Raw genomic sequence first — 27011 nt, forward strand, 5'->3', positions numbered from 1 at the left:
CACTTTTCGTTCAGGATACCCATCAAAATCTTCTCCGTAATAGTAAATTGACTACTTCTCTGCAAATTTTAATGTTCAACAGTAGTATTAGATTTAAATGCTTGTCCTCTCAATCAATATAATGTCCTTTCGAGAAATCCAAAATCATCCCATCCAAACCAAAAAGTGCTTTAAATTCTAACTATTACAGTTTTTGCTCGTGCGTTGTATTATTATAGTTTATGGATAACTTCTTTATTCAAACAATTGTATCAATTATAACAAAAAATGTATTATTATAGTTCTAATTAGCAATTCTATTTTGGGGCTCTTTCGATATAAATATTGTGATAGTATGATTATTATGTTGCATAATAATGACAATTAATGGTAGTATTAATTAATATTCAAACACCGTAGTAGTCATTATCCTTAATTTTTCTCTTAAATCATTACTAAATAACACTAAAAAACATATATCACTAATTTCATAAATTGACAATATAGTTACTTGAAAAAAAGAAGATGTAAAATATAATAATAACAATAACGTTATATTACCATTCTACGATATTGTGTTCTACAATTTTGCACCACCAAAACTATTAAAGATGATTCACAAAATCCATAAGTACAATTCATGATAACACAACCGGGATTGAGTCTACTATAGAAATTACAATATGGTTGACAAAGATAAAAACGTTCGCAAAAATATTTTAACAGACTTTTCTTGGGCACATTAATACATTTATAATTTCTCCTTTTTGATACTCTTCGTTGACTTTGTAGTCTTTGTAGCTGATAACTGAGCTAGAGGAATATCTTCCAGAAAATCAAACTCCATGATACTTGATGGAATGTCTGGAACATCATCAATACGAGCAGAAACATCTTTAGAGGGCGTCATACACAAAACTATATCAGGTTCATCATCAGCGGTGGAAGAAAGGCACATCTGCAATGATGAACATAATCATGTTACACATTCAAGGAATCAGTTATTTTATTATGCTAACTGAATTAAAATAATCCTTACCAATGAACTATCCGTATCAGCTGTTAAGTCACATGCAGCATTACCAATACATTCAGCAAGTTCAATTGCCTGCCAACATATATATAATTCATGTCAAACATTGTAAAACAATTTACCTCACAACCAAAATGACCATATTCAAAATACTTACTAAAGAAGTCCCGCTAGAAGTTGGTACATCAAGAAGACTGGCATTGCTACATTTACCAATAACCATTGGCTGCATAATTCATTTGCAATTACAATTTAAAAACAAAAACTATCATTGTTGTCATAACAAACAAAATGTAATTCAACTATACTTACTGAGGAATTGGAAGTATCATGAACTATATCAGATGGACAGCTAACAATACATTCACCAACAAAGCTTGCCTGTAAATTGGTATAAAGAAACCAATTACTAATACGACTATGATTGATAATTCAGCTTATGAATACAAAATATTGCAATACTACCTCCTCCTGTCCCAGTAGTGCTTTGACATGATCAATAATTTTCACGTCAGTAGAAACTCTCATAACTGAGGCAGGTCGGTTCTTTCCTTGAAGCTTAACCTTAAAAGCAAAAATACATCCTAAAATAACATCTAGATCCTCTGGAAAACACTTTGGATCGTCTTCACCATGCTAATGTAAATCAAGTAGAAGAAAATAAATTATTAGTAACTTGTTTACAAAATGATTCTTGTAAAATTAGTTAAGTTATAAAACATACTGCATTTCTTTTACCTTGATCATTTTCTTTCTCAAATCAGCAGCAGAAACACCAATTAAATTCATGCAATCTTGGTCCCAAAGCATGAAATTGCCCACCTTTTTCCCATCAGTCACTTGAATTTCCAGCTTGTACCTACAAAAATTTATATTAAAAATAACACTATGACATAAGGCATAACATATAAATTAAAAATATACTAACCGGATTCTTGGAGAATCATTAAAGGCATCACAACTAAGACACTTAAAGGAACCAACTTCGTGAGTTCTTTTCCCACAAAAGTTACACACCAGATAATTCCATCCATCATTTCCCAAGTTAAATTTAAGTGTACGTGCAACAGTAACACAGGAAATCTCCTATATGAATACAAAAAAGGTAAATAATATGATCAAAAAAAACAAAATAGATTTAAAACAAAATTACAAACATAAGAACTACCTCTAATACAGTCATAATCTCTGAAACACTTTTAACAACGGTTTTATACATAAACCTATCAACATGATTAATCTGTGAAGAGCCACTATATTGACTCCCTTCCTCAAAAGTTTCACTGCCACAGGTTCTACACACAACATATTTGTTAGTGTTTATGAAAAATAAAATAATGAAAAATACATGTCTAACATATAAACATACTCTGCGAATTGCTTCTTAAAATTGATCAGCTCAGGTATGTCATCGCCTATGATCAGTTTCGAACCATTCCAAGAATTAGACAGTGAAACTGGCCATGGACCTATACAAACAAATTAAATTAGATTAAATAATAATGATAATCTAAATATAGTAATGACGTTATTCATACCTGAAGCAGGCTTTATCTTAGCCTGAGTAAGAATAATAGCAACATTAGATGTTTGACTACATGTCCTCCAATAGGTCAATAATTTCTCACAATACGAATCCCACAATGTGCAACAGATTATAGCACCACTGCATTAAGGACATAACAACAATAACAAAAAAAATAGTTATCAAATAATTATAAAACTATTGCAAATATAAAAAAGCAAATATAATGAAACAAACCTCAAATCTTTCAGGTCAAAGACAACATTTTTCGAATGGCCTTTCTCCTCTACATTGTCCACCATACCAATGACATCTAACATGCAAAAAAATTAATAGATTAACAAAAAAACAAAATATAGGACACATACATAAAGATACAACAATAAACTTACCAACCAACAAATAAGAACAATACTTTCCATCAATGATATCCTTTATACTTTTGAACTTCCAGAGCTTTCTAGGTATGCTTGCAATGGGTTGTGCTCGTATAGACGTTGCTCCTATAAACAACAGCTTAAATGGATGCTCACAAACTCTATATTGAGCTCTGTTCTTCAAGAGTTTAAAGTTATGCATTATGTAACTTTCACCCTCTTTTAGCTTCTCTTCCCAAACACCCATATCTTCCTTCTTAATCATTGCAACAATAACATCACCCTGAAAAACAAATTAAAACATATATGGTTAAATATAGTTGTCATCGAATAAAGTCAAATTTACAATATGCTAAAATATGGTACTTTACATTACCTTTTGATCCATCAGAACCATTTCCATACTTCGTTTGGATTCCCAGGACTCAACATACCACAAATCTACGATTCTAACAGCAAGTTTCAACGTCTCCCTTTTTCCATCAATATCCTTGACCATATCAAATTTTTTTGCCATCTAATATGTCACAATAAGTTAGGTCTTAAGTTTCAACGGACCACACAACGAACAGAAATAAAGAAAAAAAAAATTAAGTAAACAAAATATTAAGGTAAGAATCATCTTCAAAAATAACAAAACAAAATAGTGTTCAATATGTTCTAATCATATACAACTGAAAAAATTAACAAAAAGAAGTCCTCAAAATAACAAAAAATATTTGTTATCAACAAAAACATCACAACATCTTAAAAAAACATTAACAAATAATATCTCAAACAAAACGAAACTTATATAACGGATTTCAAACGATAATACAGCATAATAACCAAGTACAAAAAAATAATTCTATAAAAGTGTTTTAAAACACAATAAACAACAATGACGAAGTAAAAAAACAAACCATGAACAACAAAGATGCATCAAGAAGAAAAAATAGTAAATAAAAAAAATATTTAACTTTTAAGAAAATCAAATAAAATATCAACAGCAAACCATGAAAAAGAAAGATGCATCAAGAAGAAAAAACAGTAAATAAAAAATATATTAAACTTTTAAGAAAATCAAAAAAAATATCAACACCAAAGATGAACACATAAAATGTAGTTCTTTAAGTTAAACAATATTAACTTACGGAACTAACAAACAAAAGAAGAAGAAGATGAAGAAAAACAGAAAAAGGACGAAGAGAAAAGAAGGAAACCTGGAGAAGAACAACGCAGGTAACTTGCCTTGCAGAGGAAGAATTTTCAAATGTAACCAATTTTGCTACGCGACTGAGAAAGGAAGGAAGAAGAAAATGAAGAAATAAAGAAGAAGGAGGAAGACAAAAGAAAAGAAGGAAAGCTGGAGAACGACGGAGGAAACTTGCCTTGCAGAAGAAGATTTTTCAAATGTCACAGCCCATCACATCATTTAACTCTCTGCACCGCCAAAAACAATATAACAACAAAATGACTAAAATAACCCTAATCTAGAACACGTGTCAATCAACGGGAGTGTCTAATTTAGTAATTTCGCTATCATAACATTTTCTTAGATATATAGTAGATTCTTTTAGTAGCTTGGAGTTTTTTTTTTTGTTTTAACATTTTAGATGTAGCTTTTATACTCTAAAAGATATTAGACAAGTTTGAATTGAATTGATTATACATATTATATCAATAAACTTAACCTTGGAGTGATTATTTCTATTATCTTGTAATACTCAAATTACACCCACAAAACACATATGCAACATGCTATCACACTCAGGGACCTATGATCCTATGAACAACCTTAAGAAAATTCACAAAAATACATAATACAATCACTATCAATACACCAATATGGAACATAAATGTCATAAAATTTAGTTTATCATTAAACATAAAATTATTAAGTTAACACTCAATAATTCGTTATATAATAAAATTTGAAAGTAATTGTTAAATATACTCTATGTTAGATTTGTTTGAAGATGGAAATTTTCATCATATAATAATTAAACAATAGATTTTTTTTTTAATTTTGCATTGACTCATTTTTATTGTAATTATGGGGATAAATTGACTAGTATAGGGTTAGAAAATTATTTTTTGTACAAATAATATGATAGAATGTCATCTAGGTTACAACTTGATTTTTTCCACTATAGATTTCAACTACCTATGTTTAGAATTGTTTAATTTTTTATCACGTTTTGTTACATGGGTTTGGTATGACCTTTATTTTTTTTTTGTATTTCTTTTTCTTATTAATATTTTTTTTTCGTATGATGGTAAATGATTGTTGTGCTATGGATGTTAATATAATTGAGATGTAAATGATTGTTGTGCTATGGATGTTAATATAATTAATCTTTTTTTCACACACACATACACATTTTATATGCACATACACACACATACACACGCCTACACAAAGACACATGTCCCCCCACACAAACACACGCACACACACACATGGTTGCACACTACAAACCACACACACAAATACACACGTTTCTTAGATATAATTGTATGTATCTTTTTATATCTTCTGTATATTTACTAAAAGTCCATTTTTATTTTTGAATAATAAACAATCTTATTTGTTTACACTACCTTTATATGGTTCAATAATTATTTAAATATTTGTATCATTATACACATCATCTTCAATGGCGGACCATACATTTGATAGGAGGAGCCATGACTCCTCCAACAATTTTTCTATATATTTTAAAAAATATTTATATATTATTACTTTATTTATATTAGTTTAGTTTGAATTTTTTTAAAATTTAAAAATCACGTTTTCTCTCTATATTATAATTTCTTATACTTCTTTATTTGGTTTATGTATAGGGGACAGGCCGACTACATCCTAGCCCATCTTGCTATGGAAAGGCCGACTACATCCTAGCCCATCTCGCTATGGAAAGGCCGACCACATCCCGGCCTCAGGGAGAAGAAAGGAAACCCAACAAGCGCAGGAAGAAATGGGCTGACATGGTGTAGAGGTCGGGTATATCTCGACCCATTGCTTGGCCGGGTATATCTCGACCCAATATTGGTCAAGCTTGGTAAGGAGGATGTTGTACAAATACAAACAGGAAGCACACCATCCTAGTAAGAAAGGAAAGAACTGATCATATACAAGGTGCACACAATCTCAGTCAGAAAGGAAAGAACGCACAATCCTAGTCAAAAAGGAAAGAGTTGATCATCGAATACAAGCGGGACGCGGATAATAATGACAGGATTACAAAATGAATAATATAAATTAGGGTCTAGCAGCTACAAAGAGGTATGCTTTTCTCACTTTCCTACATTCATCTCATATCGAATCATTATTTGACTTAAGTATTATAGTGCCTACAGGTACCCCACCCTCAAAGTTCACGCAGTAACTAGACCTAGGGAGAGTTTGAAGAGGAGCGGAGGGAGGATCAACATAGGGTTCTTGATATCGTCTGGTTCCATACTAAAATAGTTCCGATCAGGTACAATTTCTCTCTTTTCTGTACCTCTATCTTTTTCTCTCCTTTTATTTCCATCTCAATTTTCACCATCAATTCCTTATTATTTTCAAAATCAATTTGCACTACGGCAAAATTGAGGAGTTAAGGAACATTTTGGACCGAACAATTTCTTCTTTTGAGTAAGTTCATTTTTTACCCTTTTTTTTCGAAGCAATATGTTTTCCTCTTGTATGTGACTTTTCTATGCTCTAGACATATCTATATCTGTTAGAGATCATAAAATCATGCTCTAACGATTGATCAAACTCTTCTTTGTGTAGATAAAACTATTTTAGGCTTTGAAGTTGTGTAAGGGAAGAGCAAGATTAGGAATCTACTCTAAGGTAAGAGAAGCTAATCATTTAGAAGTTATTAGTTTTCTTAAAATATTGAGTCTTGCTTTTAAGATTTAATTTGGGGTATTCATAATTTTATCTTTTTGTAAATATGTGAGAGGTGACAAATTTATATTAGAAGAAATATGGTAAAAAGTAAAAGAATTGGTTCTTTTTTCTAGAGGAAGGCTTGTGATGAAGATGAAAAAAATGCATCTATGTCATCTAAAATTGAGAAACTTCATGAGAATAAAAAAATTGAAGAAAACAAAAATTAACTCTCTAAGGTTCCTAAAATTACATATAATGAATTTGAAAATGCTTTAGAACATGATCCGAGAAACGCCTTCAAATTTGGCAATACCCACCTAATCAAATTGATGATTATCTAAAATGGGGTCCATATCAAATGCATCTAGAAAATTATCCATTGTCTGGTAAAGATGATCATCCAAGTAGATTTCAGTACACATGGTTAGGGGTGTCAAAACGGGCCAGCCCGACCCGTTTTGACCCGGCCCGATTTTGACCCGTATCAAACGGGTCGGGCCGGGCTGGCCCGATATGGTAAAACGGGCTACATTTCTGGGCCCGGCCCGCGGGCTGGCGGGCTGGCGGTCTGGCCCGCCAGTTTTTTCTGATCTGTATAATTTGTGGCCCAATCAGATTTTAATTTTGAATTTTTTTCTCATCTGTACAACAACAATGATCTATTAAACAAGAAAATTATCACAACACAAAAACAGCCCTGTAATGCAATATATAATAACATAACTGATTCAGTTAAGCATCAGGCGGGTTCATTCAGACAAGAAAATGATCACAAAACAAATAACCCTACAATATATAAATCTACCAGCAGTAGTGACTATAATAGTCAGGGTGGTCTGCATTAATACAATAGTCCATGATTTAATGTAACCTAAAAAGAGGAGCATCATGAAAGTCCAAACAAATTGAAATGATTAAAAACATATGTAAATGACGTTTTGCTCTCTGCAACTGCAAGTCATCAAGGTCACTATTGCAGCATCAATAACATGTCTGAATCAGAACATCATTCGGCATGGAGCATAACCAAAGTGCAAGCAACTACACAAAAAAAAAGAAGCATTTAAGACTAGCATAATAGCAGCAGATTACACATAAAAATAGACGTGCATAAAAATTAATACATGTGCTGCAGTGTGAACTTAAAACAAACAAATGAGTGGCATAAAAATTAATACCCAGTTCCCAGATGAAGAAAATTGAAAGTCAACATGGCATGTGAGTTAAATCGAATGAAATGAAGGTGGAGATGGGAAGTATAAGAAACAGTTGTGGCAGCAACGGGAAGAACAGATCATGAGATGACAGACAACTAATTTTTTTTATCACATCGTTATGAACCAGTGGCAGAAATTGTATAGGCTTGCTTTCAATTTAAGTTAATGCCAAACAACTCAATCCTAGTTTGAAACATGCAGAGTACAATACACACATCTAAATATGAACCAGTGGCAGTACTTATTATCAACAAACAATGTATCTGTAATTTATATGAACAAAGTTACTCACCTTCAATTTTCATCAATATCCAATTTAGTGCCAGGGTTATTAGATGCAGCCTTAGAAGTACTCCCCTCAGTTATTCCATTGTCATCATCATCATCATCTTAAAAAATACATGGAATTATTATTGAAAATATTATTGAAAATATTTAAGTCAGAATTGAAAATTCAGGAGTTACCATATTCACGAAACCCATGCATCCAGCTGCTAGTACAAATAATTGCTTCAACATGTTTTGACAATAGACGACTTCTATACTTATTCAAGATCCTTGAACCAATGTTGAAAGCAGATTCAGATGCAACAGTAGTGATTGGGATGCTCAACAAGTCCCTAGCCATGATTGACAAATCTGAGAAACGTTGACTATTACTCTTCCACCATTCAAGAGCATCCATACTTTCAGTAATATCAGCATCCAATGTTGGCTCATCCAAGTATATGTCAAGTTAGTTCTTTCCCTATTAACAGAAGCTTGAATCTTGCGTTGTTTTAATTCCTAACATAAAAACCATAATCATAGTTTAATCAATAAGTTTATGCATAGTAATTTATGTACTAGAAAGTAATATGACTTACATGAAGTGCATTGGACTTGATAGAATCAATTGAGGATGATGTTGTTGACATATCACTATGCTTACGCTTTAGGGGATTGGAAGTGTCATTCTTGGAGCAATATTCAGAGAATAACTTGTACAATTTTTCTTTAATCTTCTCTAACTTTGCTTCCCATGTCAGAGGATCTATCTTCTCATAGCAATAGCCCAATGTTTCCAACTTCATCCTTGGGTCTAAAATTGCCCCAAATGCAAGGACAGTGCTATATTCATCCCAGTATTTATCAAACTTTACCAACATCCTTTCAGCCATATCTCTGATAACTTCATCTTCATCTTTTAAGCTTTCCAGTAAATGGGTTTGGATGGTCCACACTTGTAAAAAGTACAAGTTTGATGTAGGGTAGCTTGTGGCAGAAATCATATTTGTAATCTCATAAAAGGGCACTAAGAAAACACAGATTTTTTTCACTCTTTTCCATTTCTCATCACACAGACAATACTTATAATTCTCATCAACCAAGTGCAAACTTGCAAACACTCGTTTATATTTGAGGGCACTTTCAAGCATAAAAAAAGTAGAGTTCCACCTTGTAGAAACATCTACACACAAAGCAATTTTTGCATCAATGTCCCCTAATTTTTCAATGCATTGTTTAAACTTCATCATCCTACTTTCAGAACCCTTCATATACTTTATGCTCTCCCTAATATGATCTAATGAATCACCAAGAGCTTTTAGTCCTTCTTGCACAATCAAGTTAAGAATGTGTGCACAACAACGAATATGCATAAACTCACCATCACATACCAAAGAATTTTGCAAACGAAGCTCACTTTTTAAAGTTCTGATTAGAACATCATTAGAAGATGCATTATCCAAAGTCAAAGAAAAAACTCTTTTCTCAATTCCCCAATCATGGAAAAATCCATTTATTTTCTTTGACAGCTCAAAGCCAGTGTGAGGTGGAGGGAAGTGGCAAAAGTTCAAAATTTTAGAGCACAATTTCCAATTTGTGTTAACATAATGTGCTGTCAGAACAATATATCCCTCACCAGTTATAGAAGTCCACAAATCGGATGTCAAACAAATCCTATTTCTGATTTTCCCGAACTCCTCCTTTAGCATGTTTTTTCTTTCATATGTATTTTCATGACATCACTCTTTATTGTATTTCTAGAAACTAAACATGCATCAGGATTGATATAGCTTATCCAAATTCTAAGAGCTTCATACTCAACAAAGTTGAAAGGTAAACCGTGTTGGATAATTAAATTGGCACACAACTCACGGGAAATCATTGGATCTATTCTTCTAGCTTTTAACTTTCCTTGCCCATCCACTATCATTTGCCTAACATCTTCAAATTTAAGTTTACTACATTTCTCCATGTGACGCTTCAAATGAGATGTGCCATAGTTTTTACTACCAATAACATATTTTTTGTTGCACCCATTACACTTTGCCCTCTCTTTTCCGTCATCATCAACCCCAACCCTTGTAAAATATTTCCATACATCAGAAGTTCTTGACTTCTCACTTTTCTTACTACAAGAGGATTCTCTAAGTTTTACACTATCATCCATATCCTCTTCAACTGCATCAACATTCTCAGACTCAGTACACACATTTTCAGTTTCATGATCTTTACTTGGAGGAGGACTAATATTAGACTCATGCTCATCCGTGATATTAAATCTGGTTCACTAAATCCTAACACAAACAAAACAAATAGAATAACAAAACTCAGTAATATAAGGAAAACTCTAACAGACTACCCCACAAATAATGTTCATCTTTAAAAGTGATTCAAAAAATCAAATACATGTCACTAAAAATCAAATTCGAGAAAATTCAGCAAGATCAACCTCCATACACATTATTAGTCACTCAAATAACCGAGTCACTCAAATCAGGGCTTGTACAACAACATAACACCATCAATAGACATATGAATATGGAATTCCTTAAAAAGATAGTAAATTTGAGTATAGCAAAACTTGATTCATTCAAGTCACCTCACAAATCATAAAGTAACCCTGCACTATTACTCTTACGACCCACCTATATCCATTTAATTCAAAACGGTAAGTTATTGCAGGGATCACATTGCAGTTAGCTACCAACATATCTGTCATCGTGTATAGTTCAAATAAACCAAGGGATAAATAACAGAAAATCAAAAGGATAATCACACTGAGGTTTGTATCCAAGCCTTTCTAGTCTAACAAGGGTGGTGAATAATTCATCAAAATAGCAACACAATTACACCATTATACAGCAGTCCAGTCCAACACATGGTTACCTGAATATTGCTCCAATCCAAATAAGCGGCAGCAGCTACGCAAATTGAAATTGGGGAAGATTTAACGATGAACATCCATTAACGGCAGCAGCAACAACAATTACGATTCATGATTCACAGAATGGGTCGTGGTGGTCGGAAATCACAAAATCAGAAATTTAGGGTTAACAAAATTGGGAATTTAGGTTACAAATCGGGAGAAATGGAACCACAACTCAAATTAGGAACATACCTGTCTTCGCGGTGGTCGTGGCGGTCGGAATTGTCCGCCAATCGCAGTCTGACGGTGGTTCCGCTGTTCTCGCGGTGGTCGTGGACGCTGTTTTCTCGAAATAGCCAATGTCGTGGTGGATGTCAAGGTGGAGGAGAAGAGAAGCGGGTATGGTTAGCGACGACGACGTGGTGGCCTGTGTGTTTCGCGGTGGCCAGCGGCGACGTCAGTGGAAGAGAAGCGAGCGCAGAGAATGGAAATCGCAGAGAGAGAGTGCGTGGAGGGAGAGATTGGGTGGGTGGGTGGGGAGCGCAGACAGAGTGTGTGAGTGTGAGGGATGTTGAAATATGCACGTGGGATTTTTTTAATTAAGTGGTACGGGCCGCGGGCTGGCCCGTTTTGACCCACGGGTTGGCCCGACGGGCCAGCGAGCTTGACGGGCCGGGCTGTATGGGGTTGGCGGGTTGAATTTCTTGACCCGGCCCATGTTTTTTTTTGTCGGGCTGGCGGGCCGGCCCGTCGGGCCCGGTCCATTTTGCCATCCCTACACATGGTTTAACTTATTTCCTTCATGGTTAGAGTATTCGCCACTAAAAGATGGAGGCTGGATTTTTAGCAAGCACTATGATAATTTATATTGAAAGGAATATTGTAACTAGCTTCAGTTATGATTCAATTATTGAAGATTTTAAGTCATTGAAAGAGCATAGATGAGCACTCTGACTAAATGTAACTTTTGTTTTTTTTAATATATTATTGTTAATGATAAACTTTATGTTACTCTTTCATATATATTATTGTCATATTGTTTGGATTCTATTATCATGAGTGTTTGTTTTGAATAGAGAAAATGACGTAAAGAAATGAATTTTTTTAATTAAAAAAATTTATATATAACAAATATAATTTGGTCCCCTACCGTTGCGGATCTTGACCAAGAGTTTTGGAGGCGCCACAATAATATAATTTTTTGATTGTTTGATTGGACCATTAGTATAACACTTTGTGAAAATAAAAGGATAATACACAATTGGAGGGTCTTTTTAGATCCCTCTCATAACCTTCTATTTATAATGATAAATACTGATACAATGGAAGATGAAAGATCAAAAGACTACCCTAAATACTTAGGTACAACTCATAGAGTGCACTAGACTTATAAATACAGCTGGAAGTAGTTCCCAACACACAACTCCCTATTTTAGACTTAATAATTACTCTAACATAAATTTAATAATTATTTCAACACTCCCCCCTCAAGCTGGAGCATACATATTGTATGTCCCAAGCTTGGAATAGATAAACTCAATCCAAGTCCTTTTGTCAGCACATTATAATGGACTTCAAGAGTAGCTATCAAAACCAAAAGAACAATTAAGTCCACGTAACTCCATTGGTAGAGATTTGAGCACAAACTGCAAAGTAGACATCTTGCTTCACAAAATATTTGGAGATGTTTCAGTGACAAAGAAGGTTACTGCACTGCCATTTGACAATGGCCAGTGGATATCATCTTGGCTGGCAGCAGATAGAGAGCAGTAATCAGCTAACAACAACTATGGAGAATAATATTAAATGGAGGTGCACAACCACATAACTTCAATTAGGATGAATCAGTCCCAGAAGATTGCCATCAACGACATATGGTGGCCAACAGTGGCAAACAGCAACAGATTGCGACAGAGAAGATTATCATCAACGATAAATGGCAGCCAACAGTGGTGGACAGCGATAAACTGCGGCTAGACAAGATTACCATCAATAATGGATGGTGGCCTACAGTGGCTGACAACGACAACTACGGCAGACTAGATTGCCATTTTCGAACGGCGTGGACAATGCCAAATAGACTAAATTCCAACAGCCAAGCTTAAGACAAATAATAATGTTGATGCCTTAGATGATAATGTAGAATCCTTTCTGTCAAATGATGGTGGAGATGGTGGAAATGTCTATGGAGCAGTGAAACAAAGCCCAGCTGAGCAACAAAAAGAGTCTTCAAAGGGTTTCACCTTTGCAGAAGTTAGTAGCATAAGATCGAGGAACATCAAAGTTACTTGTTGTCACTTTTCTTCAGATGGAAAGTGGCTTGCCAGTGCTGGAGATGTCATGAAGGTTGTCTTCTGGAACATGGACACTTTTAAGACAGAGAACAGTCCGATGTGTACAAGAATATAGTGGGCACTCTTCAGCTATAGTGTCTCTTGATTTCCATCCTAAGAAGACTGAACTCTTCTGCTACTGCGACGGAGAAAATGAAATTCGATTTTGGAATATTAATTCTTCCAACTGCTTTCGAGCAACTAAGGGAGTTTATTCACGAGTGAGGTTTCAACCTAGATTGGGGCATTTACCAGCAGCCAGGCTTGAGACAAATAAGCTATTCCCTGTAGGCTTGACAAATTTCCCAAATCACTGGAATAGACCAGAAACAGACCAGAAACAGACTCCCCCTCACGCTATGAGCAACCTTCAACCTATAACTTTGGTTGTGAAAATATTCTTGAGGGCGTGATAAAAAAAATGGAGAGGCAGAACGAAGGAGCTGCGAGGAAAAAGATGATGGCTCAGGCATTGAAGCTGTTACCAGTGACACACCTGTTTGCTATCAACAGTGACAATAGACTCAAATTTGCAGTGACATTAGGATAAGGAGAAAACAGGGAGATCCACCAAATGACTTCGAACAAAATGAGACTGCAACAACACCTTAGACTGGAGGCAATAGCGTGTTGCGAGCAGAGAAAAAGATATATTGCAGAAACGCAATAAACAAGAAATCATAGGGTTTCAAGAAAGAGGAAAAACTTAGGACACCCACCAAATGACTTCGAAACCAAGAACCAAGGGAATATATGGACTCAGCTTGCTCCGACGAGTCGTACGACCATGACATGAAGAACATCGGACCACTCAACAGCGACGTGAAGAACTGACATGCGTGACGACGCGTGGAGACGAATCTGGCTTTGATCCCGGCGGGGTTGGACGTCGCTCGAAGAGGCGACCCTGATCTGGTGGTCGCCGAACGAAACTGCGACGGTAGTCGACAGCGGCTGGCGCCGCCGGCGATGGCGGAAGACGGCGGACAGAGGTGCACTAATAGTGAACAATGGTTCACATTGTTGAATTGTTAAAAAAAGAGAGTGGGTAGCTTTAGATAGTGATGGAAAGCCACTGGCAGGTGGCCGGAGGCAGAAGGCGGCGGCAAACAGCAGCAAACGATGGACATTAATGAAAATGTAGTGGACAGAACTGAGATTAAGAGAACAGGATGCACATTGAAATACTTCAGACATAAGTCTTTGAAAGATTTGACTCCGGCAACCACCGCCGGCCAGTGGCCGCTGGCGAGCAACACAAACACGACGAAACATAAACCACCTGCTCTTATACCATGTGAAAATAAAAGGATAATACACAATTGGAGGGTCTTTTTAGATCCCTCTCATAATCTTCTATTTATAATGATAAAAACTGATACAATGGAAGATGAAAGATCAAAAGACTACCCTAAATACCTAGGTACAACTCATAGAGTGCACTAGACTTATAAATACAGTTGGAAGTAGTTCCCAACACACAACTCCCTATTTTAGACTTAATAATTACTCTAACATAAATTTTAATAATTATTTCAACACACTTTAAAAAATGACTCTTCTATAAAACAATTGGATCGTTAGATTGAATTATTAGTATAATGTTTTAAATACTTTAAAAAATGTGAAGAAGTATAATTTAACTTGTTTTCATCTTTACGTGTAGCTTCCCTTTTACTACTTCTACAAAATAAATCCATTATTCTAGTCTTCATCAATATGGTTTTTTTTAAAAATATATTAAAAAATAATTTATCACAATCTAATAAAACATGGAGAGACATAAGTATCAGAAGAAAAATATATTATAATCAGGTCACAATTAAAAATCGATTATTAAAAAACATATAATACATTTTTTTTTCTTCTATAATCATAAAAAATAAGTATACAAAAGGCTAATGAGATAAAAAATCATTTTAATAACTATTAAATTAATATTTCATAATCAAGTAAGACAAGAGAGAGTTACATTTTTTTTTTCTTCGAGAAATGAAGGAAACATATGAGAAATGAGAGCAAACATAATAAGTATGTGTCTAACTTCATTTCTCTTAAAACAAAACATATGATAGTGAGGGATAAGTACAATTTTGTCAAAAATTAAAAAGGCAATGACAGAAGAAAATAAAAAAATATTTTAATAAATGTTTGGTTTAATTACTTTTTTGGTTATTGTTTCCAAAAATGTAAGTTGATCTTCCAGTTTTTTTAGTTTCAATTTAGTCGCAATTTTTTAGTCGTAATTTGATATTTTTAGACGAAAACATATACTAGAAGACTAATTAAACCTAAATATTTTTTTATTATATTGGATTTTATGTTTTATTATTTATTAACATTAAATGTTGTATTTTATAAAAGAAATAAAAAGACACAATTTAATTATCATCAATTTCTAAAATATACTATTTATAATTTTAAAATTTTTTAAATTTTTAAAAAGTCAAAAAATGGATATATAATTTTGAAAAAAATAAAAGATATTTGCGGGACGGCCTAGGCCCCTCCCTACTCCTCTGATGCTCCGCCTCTGATTCCTAAAATTTTTGTTATACTCCGCCTCTGGTTTCCTAAAATTTTTGTTCAAGTTCCACCTGATTGTATAAGATACTTAATATTAAAAACAAAAGTCTACGTTTAAAAGAGGATTGGATATAATAAATTTTTAAAAGTATTTGTTTAAATGCATGTATGATCCTAAGCATAATTTTTATTTCACTATTTAAAAATAATTTAGACATAGTAAGTTTATATAAATATAATTTTTTTTCCTGTTAAATAGAATTCATGTGATAGTCTACCTTATTAATATATAGTTTATACTATTTTACTCGTTGTATAACATTTAAATTTAAATGTATCAAGTATAGTCTCTCACACTAACATGTACTCTTAACGACGTATACAACTTCATTAAATGCTAAATAAATATTTAAATTTCATAACCAAAAAATATTAAACATACACACAATCTTTTTATAGCTTTTTATAGAGTGAACCTTGAACCTGCAATTTTTCATTATGAATAAAAATATTTTGAAGTAAGGTCATCCCTTGTTGGACCAAATAAAATTTTCATACGTATTCTCTGTTTATAGAAATAATAATTAATAAGATTTTAAATTTGTATCATAATGGAAAATAAAAGTATTTTAGAAAGTGAAACTAAATTTTCACATTTAAGACATTTAATTAAAGGTAGTCCAAATATAAACATTAAATATTGTTAATGTCTTCACTATATGTAATGTAATCAACTTACAACCTCAAATCCAATTAAAAGGTTATGTTTTTTCTGAGATTTTTCTAATAGTTTTTCATAATAGACGATAATAAAGTATCTATTAATTTTTTTCTAAGAGAATTCATCATCCTGTTGGCCCTAGATTTTAATCATGCATATTTTCACCAATATTGATCAAGACACAAATATATTTAAAGAATTTTCATGCAATAATAAATTCACTCAACGAACTAGAATCTGTTCAATGAATCATTAATAATTACTAATACAAATTTTAATTGTATCTTTCTCGGTGAGGGCCTATTCGTTCAATGAACGACTCATGATTAAAATTAAGAGAATAAGCTATTAGTTCACCCAACAAATCTATTTTTTCTCAGTAAATATAGTCCAGAGTAATAACCAACTTCACGAACATGTTACTCAACAAGTCCCATTTCATTGAGTGAAATTCTACTACAAATATAAAAAAGTTATTAAAAAACAAACTAAAAAATGACTGAGCTTTTTCCATGGGCCTTGTAAAACATTTGTAGTATGTATATCATATATAGGAATTTGTACAATCACTTAGTGTCTAGTTTTACATTTTTTTTTGAAACATATATGTTTGATATTTACCTTTTAAAATCCCTTAGTTTTTTCTCTACTTTCCATACTTCCTTTTTTCTTTTACATTTGGAAAACTTTCAAACTCAACATTATAATTCAGTTCTACTTCAAATTTGTAATGTTCCCTTTAAATAATAACATAATCAAATGGAATATTATACAAGATAATATAAAGAACAAAGTTGCGGAATATAAAGTCACTCCTTACAGATATCCAAGATACTTAAAATGAAATACTAAGGCACACCACGATGCCAATAACAAGATAGAGAAATAGTTCGACAATATTCAAAATAAATGCTTAGAGAGCAGATAATACATAGGCCTAAGCCCAAAAAGGGAAACTCGAAAATAAGAGGATTCGACCCGAAACAAGCTAAGCAGCGGAATCTCCATCAACCTGACCACTGCGGGGAGTTCTCGCATATGCTCCCATCAATAAATTGATGATCATCGCAAAAAGAGAAAGCCACACACAGAACATACAAACAAGCATAAAGGGTAAGCTAAAGTGGAAAAACGTTTTATCATACAATTGCATACAATTTTATAGCCAAAGATACATACATCAACCAAGCATGTGATGACTCGCAAACAAGACACAAGACATGATTATCCGGATACATATAATTAGTCGGATTCACGGGATGCTTGCACTTGTGGTGGTCTCTACTCCTCTTCAGAGCCAATTGTCAATGGGTTTCACCCTACCACTCACAAGGTTAGCTTACAAACATCTAAGGTCGTTATCATGCGAAAGACTAGGACCTCCTACTACTCTCACCACTTGAGTCAGTACGTTCTACGTGAGACTAACTGACTCTTTAGAGTGCCAGGATGCAATCCTTACTTGAATCCTTACTAAATTATATAATAAGGCACCACCACGAACTTTGTGAAATTATGTCCTAAATATGAGACACCACCATGAGCTCCCACTAACAGGGGTCATGGAATTACGTCCTGACCATAAGGCACCACCACACAACCATCGTGGAATTACGTCCTGACCAATGAGGCACCACCACGAAACCTTCGTGGAATTACGTCCTAACCATACCAACATCATGTTTCTCCAACCAACATAAAGTCATTATACATACCAATTCCATGTCAACATTTATAACCAACCATCACATTCATGTTACATGCCAAGATCATGCCAAACTCATCAATTACAGCCCATAAATCATTCAATACATGAAAAATCACTCATTTCATGCTTTAACATAGTAATTTAACCAAACATGAGGCAAACATCCAAGAACAGAGAAGAAAACAGGACCTTGGCACATTCTCACTCAGTTCTCGCTCAGGCTCAAAGGCCTCGCTTAGGCGAGAGGTTTCTCTCGCTCAGGCGAACTCCTTTCGCCTAAGTGAGGGCTCGAAGAGTGGGAATAGTTTCTTTCTGCGATTTCTCGCTTAGGCGAGACCTCCTCGCCTGAGCGAGACCACACCTCGCTCAAAATGAAGGCTCATCGCCTAAGCGACAACTCGAGCAGAAAACCTGGGCGAGCCTCTGTTAGTCTCGCCTAGGCGAGACACGCTCGCTTGGGCGAGAAAACCAGAGCTCACCACTATTCACTCGTGCAACAGTCAAGCATTCAAGACCCAATCAACATTTATCAACATTCCAAGCAATTACAATAGTATTCATGCATTTTAAACACGAAAACGAAGCTACAACAAACATATATGACTTGAAAACGTGAAACCCTAACTTCCCTTACTTGGAAGAGCTACTGTGAGGGTTTTGAGTATGAGCAGAGAAGTACCACAGCTCCTAGGACATTTTAGTGAGTCGAAAACAAGGACACCAGAGCAAGGACAGATTACTACGGTTAGCCCTAGTTGGAACCGCAAAAATCAACTAGAAAAGAAAGAGCATAGGTTAGAACAACTTACATGAAGCAGAAAAATGCTTGAGCTAGCTTGACCAAGATTTGGGACCAAACCCTAGCAGAGCACAAGTGTAGTTCTAAAAGAGGGAGAGAGTTGTTTTCTGAAAAGTGAAGTGAATGAGATGGTTAGGGCAAGTTTAGGGGTTTGAACACCTTATAGGTCAGCCTTAGACCAAAGTGATTAGAGTAGGCCCTTTAAAAGTAGGACAACAATTAGAGTGAGCCTTAGAAATTTCATATTCTAATTGTTTCATAATCTCTTTATTTTGTAATCTTTCTATTTAATATTTTCGCACATCATTACTTCATAACTTTCTAGTTTTCAATTTATTTATTTATTTTTAATTCATTATTGGTTGGTATTTGATTTTTTGCATTTTCAATGTTAATATTTCAATGTTCTGTATGCGGAATTGGTTTTTTCTTCTAAAACTCTTTCAGTTACATATTGAATTGAACATAGGATCACACAATTACTATTCTTGAATAGAACTCATAACTCTAATTTGAATTAAATACCATCAAAAAATTTCCATTAGCAATTTAAAATTTAAATTTTTAGGAATATATATATATATATATATATATATATATATATATATATATGTATGTATATATAATTTTTGTGTTTATGACTAATCCTATAATTCATGTATACTGGGTTAATCATTCGGATGGTATCCACTTTGGTAGGGGTGTCTCAATTTGGTACTCGCTCTTAAAAAAGTGTCAATTATTTTCTAACTTTTGAAAAGTGCCCCAATTAGGTTCTTTTCAGACAAATATAATTAACACCGTTAGTGGCACGCCACATGTCACTCTCTAACTTTTTTAATTTCTTTTTTAATTTTTATTTTATTTTTTTGCAAATTTTTTTTGTTGCCACGTGTCAAATCCTTAGTGTGACACGTGACAATGTGAATGCCACATGGCAGGATAGTGCCACATTTGTCAAATGTCATTGTTGTGATTTCAATTTAGTCCTCATATATGTCTTATTGTTTTAATTTAGTCCCCACTTTTGTGCCTTTGATTTAATTTTATCCCAATTTTTTTTTAATGATTGAAAAATATTTTTATAATCCATTTTTTATAAGATTAAAACTAATTAAATATAAATATTTTTACAAAATTAAGTACTGATATTTATATTTTAAAATTTAGTGGTCAAAGAATACATTAACAAAATATGGGTTAATAATATACAATAGTGTAATATGTTAAAAAGTCATTTTTAATAAAAAAATATTAGTATAACATTTATACAAATAATAAATTTGGTCTGAAATTGGAGAGAGACAATATTATTCTATTTTGAAAAAAAAAATGGGTAATTATATTTTTCTATTAGTATAATATTTTTGTACCACTAAATTTTAATGTAAATATCAGTACTTAATTTTTGTAAAAATATTTATACTTAATTAGTTTTAATCTTATAAAAAAATAGATTAAAAAATATATTTCAATTATTACAAAAATTAGGACAAAATTGAATCAAAGACACAAAAGTTGTGACATCCCATTTAATAGAATAAATCTACTCAATAAAGCATCACAAAATTATAATACTAAAGGAGCAATCAGATGAACAGGGAACATAAGAAAGTTAACTGTTACAGTCATCCAAGAGAGTACAGGAATAGAAACTTAGGCATACCACAATGGTCTAGCCAAAAACGTAATCTAAAAAGGTTCAACAGTTTTGCAAAAGGGGTTGCCACTAAGGCAACTATTACAAAAGGCCTCATGGTCGTGAAACTGCTCCTAAGAGCCATCGAGATAGAATAATCTAAGCTGCACCGCTGCTACTCCCAGATCCACCTTGAACATCCCTCTCATTTGCCCCACCGAAAGGTGATCATCGCAAGAAGGAAATAAGACAAACACAAACATGAAATGAAAGGGTAAGCTAGTGTAATTTAAATTTAACATATTATAGCAAATAAGTACATAAAACAGTCCAAGCATGCAAATCAGTAGGGCCAAAGAATCATGTTATAACAAACGAGCAAGACACTATGACTCAATTATCCAGATACATATACTAAGATCAGATTCACTAGACGCGTGCACTTGTGGTGGCCTCTATTGCTCTACAGAGCCATTGCCAATGGGTTTCACCCTACCACACACAAGGTTAGCCTTTAAGCGTCTAAGGCCATTATCCTGCCAAAGACTAGGGCCTCCCGCTACTCTCACCACTTAGGTCAGTTTGCTCTACTTGAGACTCACTAACCTTTTAGAGTTTCAGGATACGATCTTTACTTGAATCCTTATCTTAATATATACACTACACACCACCATGAGATCTCCCCACGAGACTCATGGAATTACGCCTATCTCACAATCAGAATCATGTTTCTCATACAATTCCCACCTCATTTATTTCATTCATCCACTTCTCATGTTAAAACATCACAAATCCACAATTTCATGATCAATCTCATACCAAGCATGCCAATTTCGTTCATAAAATTCAAACACCCAAGCATATTCACGTACATCTTGTTTAGGAAGAATAATCTAGACAAGACATGCAACAAATCATCCAAACAGTCAAGAAAACAATGACAGCACGCACCACTGCACCAGCCTCGCTCAAGCTAGGAGCCTTGCTCAGGCGAGGAAGCTTGCCTCGCTCAAGCTGTGGACTCTTGCTTGGGTGAGGCCTTCTCGCCTGAGCGAGACAGGGCGTCGCTCAAAACATGAACTGGCCGCCTGAGCAAGCGCTCGAGGCAGAATCTTGGGCGAGCTTATGCTATTCTCGCCTAGGCGAGACGAGCTCGCTTGGGCGAGAATACCAGTTCTCCCCCACTGTTCCACGCATGCAACCCAGAAACAATCAAACCAAACATCTTACTTTTGATCTCACACAAGCACAAACATTTTCAAATCATTTTAAGCATAAAACAGTAGTGAAACAAGCAACATACCCCAAAAACGAAAAACCTAGTTTCCCTTACCTTGCTTAGATGCTAACAAGACGCAACAGACCCACAACTAAGGAGTACGTCAGCTCCAAGGGCTAGAGCAGTGAGCTGAAACATAGAACGAAGACAAACCAGGGTATGAGACAAAACCCTAACCAGACCAACACACTTAAACAGTGTAAAGAGGAGGAAAACAAACACAAAACCTTAAGGTTCAACTTACTTGAAGGTGAAAAGGATTTCGCTAGCTCGGAGATGAAAGAATATTGTTCCCTAGCAGAGCACTTTGCTAAAGATATGAGAAGGAGAGGAAGGAGTTGTTTCTGAAAAGGTGACAAGGGAACAATGAGTCAGCTCGAAGGGGTATTGGGTCCTCTGGAGGGCTGATCTTGGGCCTACGAAAAGGCCAAACCCAAACCTTTATAAAGCTGAAAAAGGGGCTTACAAACGTGGGGACTAAATTGAAACAATGAAACATATATGGAAACTAAATTGGAATAAGGACAATGACATTTGACACACATGACATTATCCTGCCATGTGGCACTAACATTGCCACGTGTCATACCAGGGACTTGACATATGACAACAAAAACATTTTGCAAAAAAAAATTAAAAAACAATTTAAAAATTAGAAAAACCAAAAAGTGACATGTAGCGTGCTGTTAACCGCGTTAATTATTTTTTTTAAAAGAACCTAATTGAGGCACTTTTTAAAAGTTGGGACATAATTGACATTTTTTTAACAACGGGTACCAAATTGACACATTCCTACAAAAGTAGGTACCATATAAGTAATTAAACCTATACATAATGAACTAAAGAGAAAATGGGAAACTCAAAAGTTGCTTTTCCATAAGTTTTAAACTTAGATATTCAAATAACAAAATACCTCTTAAAATCCTTAAACCTAATTCTGAAAGTAAAAATTAAGTTTCAATTGGTACTTATGATTATGATCCAAGTTAATCTCTATCACTAAATTAATATATTAAAGTTGTTTACCGTAGCTATGTGGTATAAAATAAAATACATACCCTATATTACTTTTATTAATCACTTAATACATTAAAAGTATGAAAAAGGTGTATATGATAAATACATGTGTTTTGTCTGACAAACAATAACAATATGACAACATGGAGATCATTCCATTATATCTAATAAGTGATTAATGATGACCAAATTATAAGTACAAGATTTTATTTAAGCTGACATCAACTTAAAGAATATTCTTGAAGCTTAAGTCTAATGTAAGAAATGTATTCTCCATCGGTTATTAAAGAGATTCACACCAAAATCAAGTTTCATTCAAATATTTATTAAAATTTAAAATAAAACTGAAATATTCGGCAACTATATGTCTAGTGCCGGTACTTAGTAATGACAAAAGGGGTCATGGCCCCCAAATTCTTTTACATTTATATATTGATATATAATTTAAATATGTTTTTTAAAAATAAAATATTTTTAATATATTTTATGTAATTAATATTTTCAATTTTTTTATATATTTATATCTATATATAAGGAAAATTCTTTTTCTTTTTATATCTATTTTTTAATTTTATCTTTTAAATATTTTTTAAATAAAATTAATTATTTTATTAATATTATATTTTAAGTTATTATTTATTTAATTTAACTAATTTTTATTTGATTATTTTTTTAAACTTAATTTTTATAAATGAAAATTAATTATAATAAAATTATAAAAATTATTTATATTTAATTTTATAATTATAATTATAATAATTATTATTATTATAATTTTATTATTTTTTATCATCATAAAAAAAGTAAATACAATATTTTTACTAGTTTATATAAAAATTATGAGATTACGTTTTTGGTTCTTATTTTTGTTTAAAAATATCAAATTGGTCCTCAAATATTTTTATAGTCTTAATATGGTCCAATTTTTGAAAAAAATGATGCAATTTATTATTATTTTTTTTGTTAAATTTCTTGAACCGGATTAAGGTTTTTCATTAGGATTGAAGTTGTGAATAATGATGGTTTCCTTGGTGTAATTGACATAATCCTAGTGTCTATTTTGATGAAAAATTCTTATTCCGCTTCAAGAAATTTAACGGAAAGCATTAAATTGCATCAATTTTTAAAAAATCGAAACCAAATTAAGACTAAAAAAAATTAGAGGAACAACATGATATTTTTGGACAAAAAAATATACAAGAAGATAATTCAACCAAAATTTTGACACCCTTAAAATATTAGTCAAAGATTCGTCACTGTTATGTCAACTCAGACACAACTATCTACCTAGTACCTAGTAGGATGTTAGTAGGATGTGTGATTTTATCACTCTTTAAGTAAAAAAACTATATAACCTAGTGAGATAATTACTTCCATTTATCACGAAAGTTGAATGTTATATTTGTTAAATTTACTTAAAGAAGGAAAAATCTATAAAGCTAAGATTACAAAAATAATTATCAGATTAATTGATTTTCATATTGTGTTTTCATTATTTTTCACACTATGCGATAAAAAATTTTCTCACTAATCAATACCAGCCACTAATAAATGATATAAATTAATTAAATTATTATAAAAAGATTAAGTTAATAAATCATATGAATTTTTAATTTTATTTAATTTATTTTCTGAACTATAATTCCATCTTTAGCAAAACAATAACTTAACAATATAATTTTGCCAACTAATTATCAAATCGCATGTCAAGAAAGGAAAATAACTCCTTCCTTTCTTCCATATAAAATGACATAAGGTACAACTCTTTAAAGCATATCACAAGGTTGTTGTTGAAGCTTTTTATACCATTCTCCTATAAATAATTAGCTAAGTTAGTTTTTTCCTCCAAAACTTAAATTATCTTTAGATTGATCTATCACGCCTATAAGGTACACATACTCACTTTGCTTTTATTTTATGAAGTAATTTGTTGATTTGTTTCATTTATCTAACAATATCCACGTGCATGTCAGGACGACAGACACGGCACATTAGCACATACTGTTAACGTGAATGGAACACCGAGAGAACCTTCCATTCAAGATTACTACGGGACATGACAGTTAACGAATTTAACATTGAACATTAGTTTTCTCGCGAAGTTTCTCCTTGAATACGCGCACAAATACATCTATAAAACCTAAGATCGCATCAAATTTTAATTCCAACGTTAAAATTTTTCTAAACCCCAAAAAATCACGAAACAATGGAACCAGAACAAAGATCCATAGAGGTGAAACTCATCTCGTGCAAGGACCTCAGAGCCTTCAATTTTTTCCAAAAGCTCACAGTTTACGCCACCGTCTTCATCGACAGCGAGGATCCGAAGAGGGAAATGACGGAGGAACGGAGGCAGCGACAGCGAACCCTAACGCACAGAGAAAGCGACGGCGATGGCAGCAACCCCGAATGGAACAACTACGCGCGTTTCGATTTGGGGAAGCTTTCGCGCTCGCCGCGCCACTCCGATTACGATGATCTCTTCCTCTGCTTTGAGTTCCGCCACGACGGCGTCATCCTCGGCGATAAAATCGTCGGCGAGTGCCGCGTGGCGTTCTCCGATATGATCCGCGACGGAGCCGCCGGCGCAGCGAGGATCGTGAGCTATGAGGTTCGATCCCCCGAGGGAAAGCCGAATGGTGTCTTCAATTTTTCGTACAAATTGATTGGGTTTGGGATTGGGATTGGAAATTGGGGTGGGATTGTTAGCGGAATGCACTCGTCGCAGATTCTCCAAGGGAGAATCTCCGGGTACCCTGTTCTGGCACCGGAGGATTGCGCGTGCGCTCCCAATAGGGTACAATATCCCACGTGCGACATTGATAACACGTGCTGCTACCCAACGGTTGCGTTGCCGGTGGGGTGTCCCGTCTATCCGGCAGCTGCTCCACCGCCGCCGGTTATGCTTCCGTCGTACGGAGAGTTTCATTTCAATTACCCACAACCGTCGTCACCGCCGCCGCCGGTTGCGTATCCATATCCTCCCCCGCCTCCTCCGGCGGTGCATGCTTATCCTCATTTTGGGCCGGAGGCCCATCCATGGCTACCAGGCCCGTATAGTGAACGCAGGTGGTAATGGACTAATGAAGGGTTCAAAGGCCATAATTTTTCTGAGGTGTTTATTTTGACAACGTGTAGTTGTATAGTTTTTTTTTATTTTTTTATATTTTCTCTTTTTTGTAGGGTTTTCCATATTTTATATACGGAAATTTTGTTGTAAACTTTGTCGTCAATATTTTAATTTTATTTATTTATTTATTGTTGTTTTGTTGGCCGAGGGAAAAGGAGTTTTTACCTAATTGACCTAACTTAAAATTACTAACTTTAAGCACTTCTTAATCAATATAAATCCAAATGAAAATGTTAGGTGAATTAATCATACTATTAGCGAGAAACTAAAAAAAAATCACTAACATTAAAAACTAGAAGAGGCATTGTATGAACAGTAAAATGGCATCAAAATATGTTACATATACTTTTCTAACTTATTTATAATCAACTTAACTAGTTTGTCATAATGTACCAATCAAATGTTTGACTCATTTTCAAGATAATAGTCATTCAGTCACCAAGTATATGTGATCATGTAATCTTTTGAATTTCATGGTATTTATTTAAATAGTATACTTTAGTGTTTATGGGAATGAATTCTAACCTTCGTTTGCATTCATTATTAAAAAAGATAAGTCAAAATTAAAAAGAAGAAATTATAAATTTACTTTTGTTTATGTTTTAAAGAATAAAGTTATACAAATTTAGAAATTAAAAAATATATATAATAATAATGATAATAGTTAATATTTTACAACATTTTATAATATATAACATTTATTTTATAATAATTTACATACATTGTT

The 27011-nt window shown here is 33.6% G+C and overlaps 3 protein-coding genes across 4 annotated transcripts; 1 reads left to right on the top strand and 2 right to left on the bottom strand.

Moving 5' to 3' along the window:
- Window positions 1-507: 507 nt before the first annotated feature.
- LOC114164044 (uncharacterized) lies at window positions 508-1872 on the bottom strand. Of its 2 annotated transcripts, XM_028048515.2 has the most exons (5): window positions 1751-1872; window positions 1325-1648; window positions 1170-1238; window positions 1019-1087; window positions 508-937 (listed from the first exon to the last, which is right to left on the bottom strand). In XM_028048515.2, exons 3-5 carry the CDS (start codon window positions 1233-1235, stop codon window positions 731-733), a joined length of 342 nt encoding a protein of 113 aa, XP_027904316.1. In that variant the 5' UTR covers window positions 1236-1238; window positions 1325-1648; window positions 1751-1872; the 3' UTR covers window positions 508-730. The 2 variants fall into 2 exon arrangements, with proteins under 2 accessions (XP_027904316.1, XP_085525851.1); XM_085669725.1 differs by lacking the exons at window positions 1325-1648; window positions 1751-1872 and having other exon boundaries at window positions 1170-1314.
- A 9-nt stretch (window positions 1873-1881) lies between these two features.
- On the bottom strand, window positions 1882-3418 carry LOC114164038 (replication protein A 70 kDa DNA-binding subunit C-like). Its single transcript, XM_028048504.2, has 7 exons — window positions 3291-3418; window positions 2930-3197; window positions 2775-2850; window positions 2551-2678; window positions 2382-2481; window positions 2181-2307; window positions 1882-2098 (listed from the first exon to the last, which is right to left on the bottom strand). Exons 1-7 carry the CDS (start codon window positions 3411-3413, stop codon window positions 1925-1927), a joined length of 996 nt encoding a protein of 331 aa, XP_027904305.2. The 5' UTR covers window positions 3414-3418; the 3' UTR covers window positions 1882-1924.
- Window positions 3419-25292: 21874 nt separating this feature from the next.
- On the top strand, window positions 25293-26408 carry LOC114178469 (uncharacterized). The gene has a single exon (XM_028064396.2). It carries the CDS (start codon window positions 25361-25363, stop codon window positions 26228-26230), a length of 870 nt encoding a protein of 289 aa, XP_027920197.1. The 5' UTR covers window positions 25293-25360; the 3' UTR covers window positions 26231-26408.
- The last annotated feature ends 603 nt before the right edge of the window (window positions 26409-27011 follow it).

The sequence above is a fragment of the Vigna unguiculata genome, chromosome 1 (assembly GCF_037176805.1).
Source record: "Vigna unguiculata cultivar grain cowpea cultivar isolate G323 ecotype 2 chromosome 1, ASM3717680v1, whole genome shotgun sequence".
NCBI lineage: Eukaryota > Viridiplantae > Streptophyta > Magnoliopsida > Fabales > Fabaceae > Vigna > Vigna unguiculata.